At 51.6% G+C, this 17,243-nt stretch overlaps 2 protein-coding genes across 2 annotated transcripts in view; both read right to left on the bottom strand.

The window, feature by feature from the left end:
• The window catches only part of LOC137910698 (uncharacterized), a 257,139-nt gene that overhangs the window by 28,923 nt on the left and 210,973 nt on the right, over positions 1-17,243 (bottom strand). The gene's annotated exons all lie outside the window — the stretch shown is intronic.
• gas2l3 (growth arrest-specific 2 like 3) lies at positions 2,311-13,862 on the bottom strand. The gene is made up of 9 exons (XM_068755460.1): positions 13,837-13,862; positions 8,495-8,550; positions 6,612-6,798; positions 5,351-5,469; positions 5,024-5,165; positions 4,648-4,711; positions 4,418-4,559; positions 3,992-4,096; positions 2,311-3,504 (listed from the first exon to the last, which is right to left on the bottom strand). The coding sequence occupies exons 2-9, from the start codon at positions 8,516-8,518 to the stop codon at positions 2,311-2,313; spliced, it is 1,977 nt and encodes a 658-aa protein (XP_068611561.1). The 5' UTR covers positions 8,519-8,550; positions 13,837-13,862.

Raw genomic sequence — 17,243 nt, 5'->3', positions numbered from 1 at the left:
CTCGCCCACCCGGGCGGCGTCTCCTTCACGCCCGGCTCCTCCACCAGAGGCCTGGGAGCTCGAGGGTTAACCGTCCCCGGGACTGCGTCTTCTGGACGGAGGTATCAGACGTTCCTGGTATCTGCCGGAGCCATGCACCCACCTTAGGGCGGGGGGGAAGCTGGGGCAGTGAATAAGGGGGTCATCCAGCGATCAGTGAGTCGGTGGTTCGAATCCCAGCTCTGACTCCTTGGGCGAGACACCGAACCCCAGTGGGTCTGGCAGCAGTTGCCCGCTGGCGTGCGAATGGGTGAACGGGTGAATGTGAGGCCTCATGTAAAGCGCTTCGTACGTGCAGCCCATTCCGTGCCCCGATCACTGCTGGTGTCGAGCTTTTTGGTTCGATGCTCGTCCAGCTGGATGGGACCTGGAGGCACCGAGGACGCAAGGCCAACCCAGACATTCCTTATTGACATGCAATGTTTTTATTTTTATCAGATTAGATAATTCATTAAATCAATATTACCTCTCGATGTATTCATGTTTTACATGTTTTTTTAATTGTCTGCAGGATTACAGCAATAAAAGTTTGATTTTTTTACTCTTTTAGTACCAATAATGCCTAAATACGTTTTTTCTAACCCAAACATTCACTGCCAACCGAACCCTGACATTAAAATCTGCTTTTCAACAGCCAATAACTCCAGAACAAAACATTCTAGGAACACACTTTTTGTTTTCTGAGGAGACTGATATTTCATTTGGCCTGTTTGAGATGTGCGTAGTCATAATAAAAAATATGAGAGCATTGAACAAACCCTTATGTTGTGGCTCCATCTAGTGTCCCAAGTAGGGAACTACCACTGGTTCGTGCTGAGGCGGGGGACAGGTGAGAGAAGAGGACCAGAGCGTTGTGTGTGCAGCTTCATCTGCAAAACAACTGGCGCCACCGTTTCCTCCGTCCCACGACATTCCTCGAGCTTTTCCTGACGCTGCCGTCGCTCAGGATCGCTGCGCCCATCACGACCGCCATCTTGTCTGTGGAGGCTCTCAGTCATCGGGGTAAATCACGAAGAGCAAAAACAAAAAGAATCAACTGGACTTTCACATTTCATCCAAGAGGCTTCTAGAGACTGGTTGAGAGTCCAGATACTTAAAGTCCTGTAGGAGACTACAAAGGACCAAAACCACCAGGAGGTCGCTTAAAGCGGTCCCTGACCGGACAAAGCGGTCAAAAACACAAGAATATACCTCTACTACGTAAATACATAGACAAAAATACATCATTGTTTCTTATAAGCTATATAACTGTCACATAAAATACAGATTTATTCAAGAGTCTAATCTACGGTGGAAATAGGTCAAATTTCATCAAGTCCTCTTTACGCCTGAACAAATCGTCACACAAGTAAATCGTTTCTAATCGAGCCGGGCCTAACCCTAACCCTAAATAAAACAGCCGGAGTAGCCTTTAAGAACATTTACATTTATTGATCAATGACAGAAGTTAGCTGCAAACAAGACAATCAAAAGAATCAACAATCAAACTCTGACAAACGCAACAGTGAATGTAAAGTGCCGAAAAGATTCCAATGATTTGGGTTGAAGGCACGGGACGGGAACGTCTCCTCTGGGCTCGTCTCGTCTGGAGACGAAACCTTCACCTCGGCGTGATTCCGTGTTCAGTCCCTCGCACCAGGGAGGAAGACTCATGAGGAAGCAGCGATTGTGTTCCGGTTGTGTCTCCAGAAATTACACAACTTTAAAGCCGTTAGAAAATCAGATGCTAAAAGAATACAGCGGTCTGCCGCCATCTTGGGTTGAGCTAAAAACAAACCTGAGGTTAGCGTTCCAATGAATTCTGCCTTCAGGCCTTTAAAGTGATGCAAATGGCGACGACACGGAGGCGTGGACGAACGATTCTAACGTTAAACCAGATCCAACGTTAAATCTGGTTTAACGTTAACCAGATCTAACGTTAACCAAATCTAACGTTAACCAAATCTAACGTTAACCAGATTTAACGTTAACCAGATTTAACGTTAACCAGATCTAACGTTAACCAGATCTAACGTTAACCAGATTTAACGTTAACCAGATTAGTGGAGCCGATCTCCTAAAAACATTAAAGATAAGAAGCACGAAGCTTCTGTGACCCATTTTTATAAAAAAAAAAAGTTTAAAAGACTATAAATACCAGAACAACAAACGGAAACGCATCTGAAGACGAACTGTTAAGAACGACGAGCTCATTGATCAGTCCGACGGGCTCATTGATCAGTCCGACGGGCTCATCGATCAGTCCTTATCGATCGTCTTCAGAGACGTCCGCTACGTCTGCCTCAGTCTCCCGCTCATTTCAAAGTAAGGGGTCGCCCCTCTGCCCCTGCCCTGGGGGGCCTCGGTCTTCAGCCTGTTGGTGTGGGGGCCGGCTTCCTGCGAGGTCGGGGCGTGTCCCGGACGCTTCCCATTGGAGCTCGTGGCGGGCGCTGGCTTTAGCCCCACCCTCTGTGCTGTGGTTGGTGTTTTCTGATTGGCTTTGCTGGATGGGGAAGGGCCCGTGTCGCCCCCCAGGACCCGCCCGGGGGCAGCAACCGCCTTGTTAGGGGTCGGCCCCTTGGCTTTGGCTGCGACCTCTTTGTTCTTCGGCGCAGGGGAAGCAGTCAGGGGGGGGGTCCGGGTCCGGGGAGCGCCCGGCACTGGGGCCACTGCAGCCTTTGCCGCCGCCCGGCCCCTCCTGGCCGCCTCTAGGCGGAGGCGTGAGGCCGGGGAGCCGGGGCGGCGCTGTGCAAGGCGAAAGCGCCGGCTGGCGCCGGATGGGGGTCGGCCATCTTTAGAGGGGGGCGCTAGCACTGCTGCAGCAACGGCAACAGTGGGGGCGGGACAGGGACTCGAGGGTTTGGGGCATTTGGACGAGGGCTCGGGACAAACGGGGCTCCTGGGCTGAGGGGCGGGGCCACGTGGCGGTGGGCGGAGTTTCAGTTTGGAGGCAGGGGCAGGTGATGGAGACGGAACTCTGCGATGACACCCTGGGCTGGGCAGAGAGGCGGAGCCTTTGGAGGGGATGGGCATAGAGGCGGAGCCTTTGGTGGGGATGGGCAGCGGAAGCTGCGTAGGCTTTCTTGGAGAAGTCGGCGCCCCCTGGAGGTTCTTCTTGGGCGCTGAAGCAGCACACTTTCTGGCCAGCGGGGGCGTGCACGCCGGGGAGGCGGCGCAGGAGCGACACGCTTGACCCGCAGCCGGCACACACGCCGGCCTGCAGGCCGAGCTGCAGGGAGAGGAAGGAGACGACGGAAAGGAGACGAGGTCACTGACGGCGGCGAGGGGGTCCATGTCAGGAGGAGGGGGTGGCGCTGCAGTGCCGCGGTGACCCCCCAGCCCGGGGGGGCCCTTCTGAAAGGCCAGGATCTTCTGCTCCAGAGTGGTGAACTGCAGAACCCTCAGGGGGTCGTATTTCATCAGGAAGCCCCGCAGCGTGTCCCAGCCGCCGCCCACTCGCACCATCACGTGTTTCCCGTGAAGCATCTGTGGGAGGAGCAAATCGTCAGCGAGCGCGTCCTGATGCTCGGCAGCACGGTGATGATGTCATCACTTACTCCACTCTGATTGGCTAATGAGTCGACAACGATGTCATCACAATGTAGCGATGGGAAGATCCAATGAAGCCTCGATGCGTTAATCGATACCGACCGATCACTCAGCTACAAGTTACTGATACGGCTGGTTATTGATACGGCTGGTTACTGATACGGCTGGTTATTGATACGGCTGGTTATTGGGATTGCTGCGTTTACCACCATCTGTAATCCATTACTTGGATTGATCCACCAAAGCTCGTTTCTTCACACACACACACACACACACGCTTTATTCTCCTTTCTGAACTGAACTTTAACAAGTTTTAGAATTCGTGCTTTTCAAACCGATCACTGTGAAGGACGGAACTTCAACCATTTACTGACTGGACTATAAACAATCTGCTGTGTGTGTGTGTGTGTGCGTGCGCTCTCACCCGAATAAAGAGGATCTTGTCTCCCAGTCTGTAGCGTCCCTCAGACAGATACTCAATGGAGACCCTGTTGGAGCAGCTGCAGGGGGGCTCGTCCACGTTGTGCTCCTGTGGGGGACAATAGAGGACGTCAGGTGGACGTCCGGCCGCAAACGATGGACAAACAGAACGACTCTGGCGAGAGTTAAAGTTTCACTCAAAAGAGTTTTAATAACACCCCCCCCCCCCCCCCCCCCCCCCGAGGGGCACAAGCGAAGCGGCACGAAGCTCAGCTTCATCTGGGTCGCACGTGCACTTCCTCCACGATGCCAACGTGATCGGCCGTAGCCAAACGGCGCTGAGCATCAGCTGTTCCGTAGCGGCGCCCTGCGGCTGCAACACCCGGCTGCAGGACGGGACGATCCGGGCCACGCCCCCGTGGGAACCCACCCCCGATTGGTGGAGGCCCCCGTGCTGACAGCAGACGCTGAAGGTCTTGAGGGCGGGGGCCGGCTCCTTGGCCTTCAGCCGAGTCTCCTCCAGCTCAATCTCCTTCTCCAGCTTGACGAGCACCGGAGGCTCCACGCCGTACCTGAGGAGCACGGAGAAGGCTTGAAGCCGCGTTCCTGATCGTCCACCTGAAGCCCCGCCCCCCCCCCCCCCCGGGCTCAGAGGCTTACCTGGACACGATGCGGCCGATCTCCAGCAGACAGAGGCAAACCTGCCGAGGCTCCTTGTGCAGCACTGAGGCAGAAAGAGAGAGAAAGACAGGATGAAAAAAAGAGGAGGAGAACCGGGGGGGGGGGTCAATGAACTCCCTCGGGGGGGCTGGTCAGTGATTCGTGGTTCGTGTTGAGGGACACGACTAACGTCCCAGAAGGACATTAGTTCACGCTTGGACTGATGGACGTATGTCTCTCGTTCTAAATCGCTGTCGTCGTCCCCCCCCCCCGGCGGAGGGGGGGGGGGGGTCCAGTCCTTAAGAACCAATCAGAAGCTCCAGTTAAAGCCCACTGGGATAAAGAACCTCCCCCCAATGGATTCGGTCGGTCTTACCGAGACCCTCCGACTCGAACAGGTAGGTTTCCTCCACGCCGACGTGGCGACACCAGGCGAGGAAGTTGGCCGCGTTGTCGCGCGCGAAGAAGGAGCCGGGAGAGGCGTCCCGCTTACAGGCGACCTTCGTCGTGGGAAACAGCTGCCGGGAGAATCACAGCGATCGTTTCATACGAGAACGCAGCAAGCGGTCAGGTTCGATTTCACCCGAGCGCAGAGCAGAATATCTGAGACGGTCTCCTTTATTCCCATCTGCTCCCGCCCCCCCCCCCCCCCCCCCCCCCCCCGTCAGAACGCCAACGATCGGCGAACGACCCTCCGACTCACCGTACAGAGCGCGGCGGGGCGGCTCTGGGCGATCTTCGTCTGCAGCGCACCGATAAGCGTGCAGAGCTTCACGCCGTTGTTCAGCTCGTCCATGAAGAGCTCCGCCCTCACCTCCTCTCCTGGGAAACGGAGCGAAGCGAAGCGTCCGGTATTTGAGTTTCAGAATCCTTTCAGAGGAGATTCACCAAACACCGAGTCTCCAGCAGGTCATCCTACTTCACGGTCAAACGCTGACAAAGGTCACGTGAGCTGAGCTTATATTGAACAGAATCAACATGAACACACAAAGACTTCAAGCCAGAGGCCTGAAACTGACTCCGCCCGTTTCCATAGCAGCCGGCCCCCCAAGTTGACCGTCTGAGGGGCCAAACTGTTAAAATAAAAACCTCGACTGGCATTCAGGATACTGAAGAACTCATTTTGAGTGTTTAGTACTTGCTCACATTCCATGAGAGAAAAAGAACTGGGGGGGGGGGGGCTGGTCAACAAAGGAAGTCCTTCCTTCCTCGCAGCTTCAGTTTCCTGACAGCGTCTTTGTATTCGAAGGACAATAGACAACGGTAACGACGGAATCAGCGAGGGATTCGGTTTCACTCCTCTGTTGGAAATGGAAGCATCCAAAACTCACATGGGAGATCGGGGGGGGGGGGGCGACCGTAAATGTGCCACGCCCGACCGTAAACGTGTCACGCCCGGCCGTAAACGTGCCACGCCCGGCCGTAAACGTGCCACACCCGACCGTAAACGTGCCACGCCCGGCCGTAAACGTGCCACGCCCGACGGGGGCGACCGTAAACGTGTAATGCCCGACCGTAAACGTGCCACGCCCGACCGTAAACGTGTCACGCCCGGCCGTAAACGTGCCACGCCCGACGGGGGCGACCGTAAATGTGCCACGCCCGACCGTAAACGTGTCACGCCCGGCCGTAAACGTGCCACGCCCGGCCGTAAACGTGCCACACCCGACCGTAAACGTGCCACGCCCGACCGTAAACGTGCCACGCCCGACCGTAAACGTGCCACGCCCGGCCGTAAACGTGCCACGCCCGACCGTAAATGTGCCACGCCCGGCCGTAAACGTGCCACGCCCGACGGGGGCGACCGTAAACGTGTAATGCCCGACCGTAAACGTGCCACGCCCGACCGTAAACGTGCCACGCCCGGCCGTAAACGTGCCACGCCCGACGGGGGCGACCGTAAACGTGCCACAGCCGATGATCATTCCGTGACGCAGCGCTTCGCCGCTCACTGCCGCCCTTACCCAGCACGCCGGCGAGCCAGATGGCCAGGTCTTCCTGCAGGGGCACGAGGGTGGCCTCGTGTCGCACCGCCAGCCACTGGTCGTACTGGAAGACGTCTGCGAGGCCCGGGCCGTGCCGCCGCGCCCGTGGGCCGGGGGGCGCTCTGGAGCTCAGCAGCGGGGCGTCAAACCTCTCCCCGAACCAAACCTGATGATGAAACAGATTACGGCCACGACGACGGAGGTCACGAGAGCGGGAGTCTTACACAATCGTTTAGAGAAACACATTCAAGATAAAACCAATATAAAGAACTCATGATGTACAAAAACTACGATTATAATATGACTAATAAATACAATAAAAAACACCAAAACACGACGGTCAACAAACCCATCGAGTTTTTCTGGAATCGTATCTGCTGAACATCATGGCGACTCATCCACGCTTCCTTTCCACGCCGACTCCACCCACCGGCGGGATTCTTTTTTTTTTACGCGTTTTATTGTTGGAAGACGACCTTGTAATCCATATTTTCTGAACTTGATTGTTTCATTATGTTTTCAGCACTAATGAATAAAGAATACTTTAAATCAGATTTAAAGCCGACTCTGGCCGACTGGAACAGGAACAAACTTCTACTCCGCGTGTGAGAGAGAGATAAAGTCATCGACATTACACTCGCTGCGTTTTAAATTCTGCTGTTCATTAAAAGCGTGAATCTAGATTTTTCTTTCTTCATCTCTGGTGAGTATTTTACGCAAGTTCAAGGAACGATATTCTACTTGCATTCCCACGTCAGCAGGGCGGCGCCGAGCAGCGCGGGGGCCGTTATTTAACGCGACTGCTCTACACGGGCAGTGAAGCCGCGAGCTTCCGCCTCCCGATGGCTCCCGTTCCGGATCGACGCGTCTGGGATGGTCAAAAACGGGAATCCATGTTGGACGATGATCAATTCATTAAACGCCGACGCCACAGCAGACCAAAGAGACGCTTCACCGGCGCCTCTACTCTGAAGGAACGCTTCCACACGCAGTACTACTACACGCCGGTACACACTCTGCACACCCACAGTCCTGACTGGGTGTGGCGCACGCCCGGCTGTTTTCGTGACTAATCTGAAACGTGATCGGTTTGTCGTTTGGAGTTTTGGGATGGCCGTCATCGCCAGGAGGGGGAAGGACATTCCATCGTTCCATCCACTCCCCTTGAGGAACGTGGAGCGCCGCTCCTCAGGGTCGGAGCGGCGGAACGCCAGATTAAGACAACGGAACGCAGGCGCCGGGCGGGAGGCGGAGTCGAATCGCTGCAGTTTGGCCCAGAGACACGGAGACTCGCCGTTCAGGGACCGGGAGCGGAAAAGGTTTGGATGAAATCTGAGACATCGTTTTAATAACAGATGCTGCAGGACAGCGTCCCTCATGTCTGTCTCAAACAGATGCTGCAGGACAGCATCCCTCATTTCTGTCTCAAACAGATGCTGCAGGACAGCGTCCCTCATTTCTGTCTCAAACAGATGCTGCAGGACAGCGTCCCTCATTTCTGTCTCAAACAGATGCTGCAGGACAGCGTCCCTCATTTCTGTCTCAAACAGATGCTGCAGGACAGCGTCCCTCATTTCTGTCTCAAACAGATGCCGCAGGACAGCGTCCCTCATTTCTGTCTCAAACAGATGCTGCAGGACAGCGTTCCCCCTCTGTGACATCACAAGGGGAGAGATTCCTGCCCGACGCGTTCCAGCAGGTGATTCCAGAACGACCCAGGATTCACTGGAAACGTGATATTTTCAGAATAAAATGACACAGCGCAGCATTTGTTAGTCGCCGTCCTGCAACACGTTCACTGACGGACGCCATTCGGCTCAACCGACGTGAGCCCACAGTGATGAAGATGAAGAGGAGCCTACCTGGGAGCCCGTCTGGACGGCCATGACAGCAATCACAAGCGAGTCACGCCTTCATTCTGTGGAGAGACGAGACACCAATTAAGGGCTCGCCAGACAGCCTTAAAAAACTTTATTAGCACGCACAAGGCACGGACTCTGAGCCAGCGGTCTCCTGGCACGCCGTCGTCGCGCACGGCGTGCCAGGAGACCGGTTCAAACGGCCGGCGGCCTCCAGGTGAGAAGCGTTTGTTGAGGTATTTAGTGTTCCCCACGGGGACGGGGACGGGGACAGTCCCCCGGGGTGTGTTTGCAACAAAGAGAAGCAGCGGGGGAGGGGGGGGGGGGGGCAATCACAGGCATGGAGATCCTAATAACTAACAACACAGCTGAGGCAACAGCCCCCCCCCCAAAGCCAAGCCTCACTGCTAAGATGAGAACTCAACACGGAACGTCCCGGGTCCGGGAAGCGTTCCGGGTCCGTGAAGGGTTCTGGGTCCGTGAAGCGTTCCGGTTCCGGGTCTGTGAAGCGTTCCGGGTCCGCGAAACGTTCCGGGTCTGAGCGATGACGTCATTGATGAGGTACAAAAACAGGAAGCCACCAACAGCAGACGCTAACACGCTGTCCTCAGGAGACCAGCAGGTCTGCGTGAGAGTCCGGGACCGGGACCGGGACCGGGACCGGAGCCCAGGCGAGCAAGTCAGTCAGCAGTCAAGGACGGGACGGGAACAGAACCAAACCTACCTGAGATCCAAACCAGCAACCACCGACCAGCCAGAAACATCCTCGTGCTACGCTCGCCGTCAGAGCGGCTCTACGGGAGCGTGGGGAGGGAAAGGCTGCCAGCGCATGGGAGGGGGGGGGGGTGGAGATCCCGGACAAATGAAGTGGCTTCGGTTCGGTAAGCCCTACCCCCCCCCCCCCCCCAAACAATCCTCTCAGGGCAGGACACTCACAAAGCCTCCATTGTTATGTTAGCTTGCCTCCCCCCCCGAACCTTCAACATCAGCACAGCAGGAAGTTTGGAGTCGGAGTTTGTTTTGGTCAAATGGTTGAGGACAGTGAGGCGGGTATGAGGGGGGGGGGGTGCAGGAGGTTCGACACCCGCTCCGTGTGAAAAGTGTCCCGAGAGTGTCTCGGACAAAATCAACCCAGTAAAGCCAAGAACAGAACGCGAGACGTCCCACTTAGAAGGACAGACGCCGCTTGTCCACAGCCGTCCCAACGGTGTTGTCCTGCTGCGTCCCCGAAGCTGCAGCAGACAAACAGCAACGGCATGCGAGATCTCCAAGGAGACGGAACAAGCCAGAATTGTCCCGCTTCTCCTCAGCGGACAGGCGGCGTGACGGGTCACACGCAAAAGGGCAGGTCTTTGTGCATCTGGGGGCTCGGCAGGGCCCGAGAGCGCAGCCCCCCCCCTGCAGGGACCAAAGGCTCCCACACAGTCAAATGTCAAGCACAGAGGGGGGGGGGGGGGGGATGAGGCCCAGAGACAGAAAGACAAAACACGTTTCATAGCAGCGTCTCACTGGAAAGGGCAAAATGCGACCCGGAGCCGGACCACGCAGGTCCTCCAGCGGCCACAGGGCGGAGCGTTTCCCCTTCCCTCCCGTTTCTGGACCAGCCGCGGCTCAGGTGAGCCGAAACCCGAACACCAAAGACCCGGGTCGGGTTCCGAGCGACGAACCGGAATCTCTCGAGTGAAATAAAAGCTTCTCTTTGTTTCCAGGATTTATCCCTTCAGGGAAAACGATATTCCCAGATTCTCCGTTTACGGATCAACTTCTGGTGGCATTACCACGGTAACCGGTTCGTCATTAAAGCGTTGCATGATAAACAGATTTACTGTACGTTTTGTAGATCACTCAGATTAAATACCGATTGTAACTGAAGGTCATCAAAAGGTCATTTTTTTTGCATGTCTGCATTTGTTAGCATCTAGCTTCTTCAAACAATCCACTTCCTGCGTGAGTAGGAGGAGCTAACCTTTATCCAGGTACAAATAATTGGCTTGGAGTCTATTAAAGGACGGGCTCAAAGCCGATCCCCCTCCTGCAGCGTGGGGGCGAGATGGCCCCCCCATGCAGGGTGCCCCCCCCCCTCTCTGGCTGCAGCTCGTAATCATTTAAGAGGATCACGCTAGCGTCCCAAACAATACGTCATCACACACACACACACACACACACACACTCATCATACACAAACTCACTCATCACACACACACACACACCCATCACACACACACTCACTCATCACACACACACACACACACACACCCATCACACACACACTCACTCATCACACACACACACACACACACAAACACACACACACTCATCATACACACACACACACTCCGCCCGCGGCTCGCCGGCCGTTGACCAATCAGAGCGCGTTATATAATGCTTTAAAGCAGTGATGTCATCCTGATGCTGCACTGCGTGGCTCATGTTTGTAGGCGAAAAGACAAACAGTCGGCCACGTGCAACTCCCAGCATCCTCGGGGGGGGGGGGGGGGGGGGCTGATGTTTTACTCAAAGGCAAACGTTCTCATTATATAATGAATCCCTGGATATTATTATTATACTAAACTAAAATACATTCTCCACCCAGCTTCCTCTGCGTGGAGCCGAAGACCATCGCGCAAAGAGCCCCCCCCCCCCTCAGAATCGGGACTGCTGCAAGTGTCGATATCAATGATAGTTGATTGATTGAGGAAACATCCAATCGAAGCCGAGACCATCCTCGTCTTCACCCCGTCCGTTTGCTGCAGGTTTGAATCCGACGTCTTTCGCCTTCTCTGCAAATGCGTTAAACAAACAAAGCAGAACCCCCCCCCACCCCCCCCCCCCGCAGAGGTCCTATTCTTGGCTTTTAATCTGAAAACTCAAGTGGACAGAAATGCCGGAGTAACATCAGCAGCCGGAGGCCACAAACCTCCTGCCCCCCCCCCCCCCCCCAGAGAATACCAACCCAACCCCTATTAAACTCCTTCCTGCTGAGCCCTTTGTGTCTGAACTTAATTACTCTGTTGGGGGAGCGTTTCATTTCGATCTCGCCCCCCCCCCCCCCCCCCCCCCCCATTCATCACAGACGGGCGCCGTGACGACGGGGAGAATTAATAAAACCAGAAATACGACTTTACTCTCTCGTTGGCATCATTTTGAATGAGACCCGCTAAACGTGCTAACAGTAGCTCCTCAGAATTAAGGGATCCCTCGTTGGAGTGGGCGGGGCCTTAGCAATGACACAGTAGGAGTAAAGTCCATCTTAAAAGGCTCCAACGGGGGGGGGGGGGGGGGGGGCACCTGGCAGTCCCGTTTTGATTTGCTGCCGGTAATCCAGGGCTCGCCACACGCGGTGGATCGTCCGTCCTTCAGCGCTGACTCAGGATCAGGCTCCCCCACGACCCCCTCAGGCAGGAAACCGATGCAAGCTGATCCCAGGCCAGTCAGGAGGAGTCTCGTCTCACGTCGCCTTCACCGAGAGAGCGTCCGAGCCGCTACGCCACGCCCACCAGGTCACATGACCTCGCAGCTCTAACCCAGCGAGGCTCCGATGAAGACGAGGGTCGATCCGGAACTCAAATAATCTGAGCGAACGGCGCCGTGACTTTAACACGTCTACCGGCAAAGTTCCCGTAACCGGAATCCTTCATTGATCCCAGCGGGAAAGCCGTCTGGAATGCTGGGTAAAGGTTTAGTCTCACCTCACGCCAAAGAAGTATTACCTTTAGATCCAACACGACGGCAGCCCGACTGCTCAGATAAGTACACACAGAACAAGCCACGAGGACCCCCCCCCCCCCCCCGTACCCTAAACACACGAGGGTCAGTCCAAGATTCCGTTGTGGTCTCTATCGTCACCCAAACCCACGAGGCCATTTTAACTCTTAAGCCTTCCTCGTCTCATCTGGCGGCGCGTTCGCTTCCTCCCGACGCCGAAGATCAAGCAGATGGTGATGAAGAAGATGATGAAGATGGTGATGATGAAGATGAAGATGAAGAAGATGGTGATGATGAAGATGGTGATGATGAAGATGATGAAGATGGTGATGATGAAGAAGATGCTGGTGATGAAGAAGATGCTGGTGATAAAGATGGTGGTGATGAAGATGGTGATGATGGAGATGGTGATGATGAAGATGCTGGTGATGAAGATGGTGATGATGAAGATGGTGGTGATGAAGATGGTGATGATGAAGATGAAGATGATGAAGATGAAGACGGTGATGATGAAGATGGTGGTGATGAAGACGGTGATGATGAAGATGGTGGAAACGCGGTCGCTCCTCATTCCAGAGTAAAAGCACAACAAGCTGCTCAAGTCAAGCCTTTAGTTAACTAACTTAACCCAGCAACTAGTTAGAGCTGGTCGACTCACGGCTGAACGCATTAACTCTTTCAGCGCTGAAGCGTTGAAATCTGCCTCCCTTCCACGGCCAATGACTCCGGAACGGGAAACGGTCGGAACACACTTTGATCCGAGACTTTGATCTTTCATTTGGTACATTCCGTGTTTGCATAGTCAGAGTAAAGAAGATTCTGTTGGGCTCGGAAAATCGGACAAAACACGTGCAGGAACTGGGAACAGCACGGAGCGGAGCGGAACACGTCTGGCACTGAGAGAGTTAACGAAGGCGCTGGACTGATCTGGACTGATTAATTAGCAATAATCATAATACCAATATCAATAATGAATCAAATATGACTAACTATTATTATGTTATGTCATGAAAAGAAAATAACGTTTATTAACGGAGCTAATAAAGGCGTGTTTGCTGGGATGAGGTCATATTCAGGCTTTAAATTAAACATCATTGATGCTTTGGGTTGCCTCTCCTGGGGGGGGGGGGGGGGGGTAACCCACGTTCACGTTCACGTGTTAGCAAAAGGCCTGTTAACACCCCCCCCCCCCCTTTAACGTCCTTTAACAGGTTCCCTGGATTACACTGAATAGACATCACAGAGCATCAAAGCTTCAACATGCCCAGACCAGCTCCAGCTGTGACGTCACAGTGAAAGCTGTTAAATACATAAACTGTCCAATCACAGATTATTTCGCTATTTAGGGTGAAATAAAGTCACTTTAATCCGTAAACAAACATTTACAGCCTTTGAGTGACCGGAAGTGGGCTTCCAGCCAGCTGCGGAGCGTTCTAATTAGCATAGCTCATTTAAATATGTGTTTCCGCTTGTCTGATGACGTCATATAAAACATTTACGCTGCGCTTCATTCGCGAGCAGAAACAACGACATGTTCCTCCCCGCCTCCACGAGGATCCCTCACGGGATTCCGGGAGGAACTGGAGCAGGAAAACGGGGATAACCTCCCCCCGCTAAACGAGACTCGTGTTCGGACTCACCAGCAGCAGCGCTCGGTCCGTGTCTCCGTGTCGAGCCGCGGAGCAGAACGCGGGAGTGGGTTCGAGAGATTCCTGCGTGGAGCTGGAGCCAGCTCCGCTGCCGGGAAGCGGTGTTCGAACCAACCAATCAGAGCGACCGGTCCGATGGGGGCGGGGCTACATATCACCTGCGTGTCTTTCTACTTCCTGATGAAGCTCATTGCGGTCCAATTAAATCTCAGCCTTAGTCTGATAGCTAAATAAATACCAAAAGTCTTAATCTGATAGCTAAATAAATAAAATAAATACCAAAAGCCTTAATCTGATAGCTCAATAAATAAAATGAATACAAAAAGTCTTAATCTGATAGCTAAATAAATAAAATTAATATCAAAAGTCTTAATCTGATATCTTAATAAATAAAATGAATACAAAAAGTCTTAATCTGTAGCTAAATAAATAAAATAAATACCAAACGTCTTAATCTGATAGCTAAATAAATAAAATGAATACCAAAAGTCTTAATCTGATAGCTAAATTAATAAAATAAATACCAAAAGTCTTAATCTGATAGCTCAATAAATAAAATGAATACAAAAAGTCTTAATCTGATAGCTAAATGAATAAAATTAATATCAAAAGTCTTAATCTGATAGCTAAATAAATAAAATAAATACCAAAAGTCTTAATCTGATAGCTCAATAAATAAAATGAATACAAAAAGTCTTAATCTGATAGCTAAATAAATAAAATGAATACAAAAAGTCTTAATCTGATAGCTAAATAAATAAAATGAATACAAAAAGTCTTAATCTGATAGCTAAATAAATAAAATGAATACAAAAAGTCTTAATCTGATAGCTAAATAAATAAAATGAATACAAAAAGTCTTAATCTGATAGCTCAATAAATAAAATGAATACAAAAAGTCTTAATCTGATAGCTAAATAAATAAAATGAATACAAAAAGTCTTAATCTGATAGCTAATAGATAGACCCAACCCAGTTCTCCAGCCAAAAACATTTGGGCAAAGCTCAAATCCTGACCATTGCACATTTTCCATCTTTTTTCTTTTTTTTATATATATATATATTATGGATAAAAAAAAGGTTTCTGCCTAATATATCCAACCCACCAACAGGCACCCTAACCCCCCCCAAAAATAAATACATAAAAACAGCCTGATCATTCAGTCATCTTTTAATCTTTTAAGAACATTCGACAGGGCCCGGCTCTGGCCCCAACCTGAACGCTACTGCCCCCTAGTGGTGAACGTGACCAAACACAGCCCTTTTCAAAAGGCCAGAATTTCCCCAAAGACAGATGAACAGAAGGAAAGACAAAAGATTAAACAATACAGTGCATTGCTAAAAAATATGATTTCAGATAAACAGCAAACGAAACTCTTTGTTCACCTCTAATAAACAATCTCATGTTTCTGACTTCTTTCATTCCTCTACTTTTCCATCAATGTTTGCAAACACTATCCCCCAATTTACAATATTTAAATGTATTTTTTCTTTTTTTTTTTTACTTTCTCGCAACTGATTTGCAGCAAAGCCGACCGACCCATTCAGATGGTTCCACTCTTCCTCCTGTTCTCCATTTCTCTTTTCTCATGTGTTCGTGCTTCTGCAGCACCTGGATGTCATATCGGTCGTTTCAGCTTCAACTCCAGCTCCTGCTTCTCTGCAGCCATCTCCCTCGGTTGTTTCAGGTCCGAGAGTCAGAGGTCTGCTGGGTCTGCTGGGTCTGCTGGGTCCGCTGGGTCTGCTGGGTCTGCTGGGTCTGCTGGTTCCGCTGGGTCTGCTGGGTCCGCTGGGTCTGCTGGGTCTTCTGGGTCTGCTGGGTCCGCTGGGTCTCAGTTTCGAGCTGTGGTTCCATCTCAAGGTTCTTGTTCGTCGTTTCTTTCACGGTAGTCATTTGTTGAATGTTTGAATCTCATCATGAAGCACTTACTTTTATAAACTAGATCAAAGCAGAGGCAGAAGTGCAAGATTCTGATTTAAAGGTCACACATTCTACCCTTTTTCCACGATAACGCAGTTCTGAGGCACTTATGTGAAATATCTGGGACAGTCTTTGGTCCAACAGATGCTGCAGGACAGCGTCCCTTATTTCTGTCTCAAACAGATGCTGCAGGACAGCGTCCCTCTTTTCTGTCTCAAACAGATGCTGCAGGACAGCGTCCCTCATTTCTGTCCCCTCCCCCCCCCCCAGAGCCCGCCCCCTCTCTCCCAGCATGCATCTTGTGCCAACTCTGACTGTAACCACTTTAAAATCTCTCACCGGATCCCTCCTTGTTCAGCATGTTGCTAAGGCGGTGACCCGAGTCCAGGCATCCCATAATTCAGACGTGTCGGCCTGACTGCCAGCAGATGGAGCCACATCCCATTAAATGCTTCCTCGTTGCAGCGACATGAACCGCAGACATGCTGCAAGGACGTTACAAGCAGTTCAGTGGCCCCCACTGGGAGCCTTTGTCTGGGGGCCCCATCTGTGCCACGAGAGGCCGGGCTCTCATCAGATGACCCCCCCTGTGATGGCTGAGAGGATCTTTCTGTTTACGACAGGATTCATCAAGCAAAAGCTCCAAATACCATTCAGAAAGGATTAGGGCTTTATTGATTACCTGCAAATACGCGACACTCGCTTTAGTACACGTTAAAATAATCTGCTGGGAGTTGGTTGATGTATCTGTTTGTCTATAATTACTGAAATATTGGGACAAACACACAGCACGAGTACAAATACACATCAGCTGGTATTTCACTATTATATGGTATTCACCTGGAGTGTTTTTGGGTGAGACTTTGTCCTGAATGTGCACATAGCAATCCCAAAATACAACGTACTAAAATAAGCAGGCAGCATGAATATAAAAGGGTTTAAATGTACTTTATTTAACCTTGAATGCAATCGGCTTCCTTTTTATATTATAAGACAATTTTCAGTCATAATCTAAACTACGAATGGGGAATGCAAAACGTGCTTATACTCAAAGACAGATTAAATAAATAAGAATAGTCGATATGTAAATATAATATACGGACTCGGTAGCTACAGTAGCCTCGGCAGACAAAGCACAGACCAACATTATAAAAAAATACGCGTCGATTTATTCGCCAAAAATCCATCAAATAACTAAAACACTAAGCTAACTAATCAGCTAACTAGCCTGTTAGCTAACGCGTCCGTGCGCCTGGAACGATTACCGCAACCGGAGTTCCTTAATCTCACTTCGTAGTAAGTAGTAGTAGTAGTAGTAGTAGTAGCAGTCGTACTGGCGCAGTTTAATTTAATATTCAGATATCTGTCGATGTCTGGAACATTTTAGCTGTGCCAGAAGCCTCTCGCATAGTTACCGTCACTCGAAGGTAATCGAGTTAGCAATATTAGCCCCGACATTAGGACAGACTGAACGCAG

Source organism: Brachionichthys hirsutus, chromosome 22 (assembly GCF_040956055.1).
Source record: "Brachionichthys hirsutus isolate HB-005 chromosome 22, CSIRO-AGI_Bhir_v1, whole genome shotgun sequence".
NCBI lineage: Eukaryota > Metazoa > Chordata > Actinopteri > Lophiiformes > Brachionichthyidae > Brachionichthys > Brachionichthys hirsutus.
This window is presented reverse-complemented; position numbering and strand designations above follow the sequence as displayed.

Excerpts from the sequence above, each read along its gene's own strand:
- gas2l3 (XM_068755460.1), bottom strand. The coding sequence starts at position 8,518 with ATGGCCGTCCAGACGGGCTCCCAG. Across the intron at positions 5,470-6,611 it reads CTGGCTCGCCGGCGTGCTGG|GAGAGGAGGTGAGGGCGGAG; the intron begins GTAAGGGCGGCA and ends TCCGTTTCCCAG. Across the intron at positions 5,166-5,350 it reads GCCCCGCCGCGCTCTGTACG|CTGTTTCCCACGACGAAGGT; the intron begins GTGAGTCGGAGG and ends TTCTCCCGGCAG.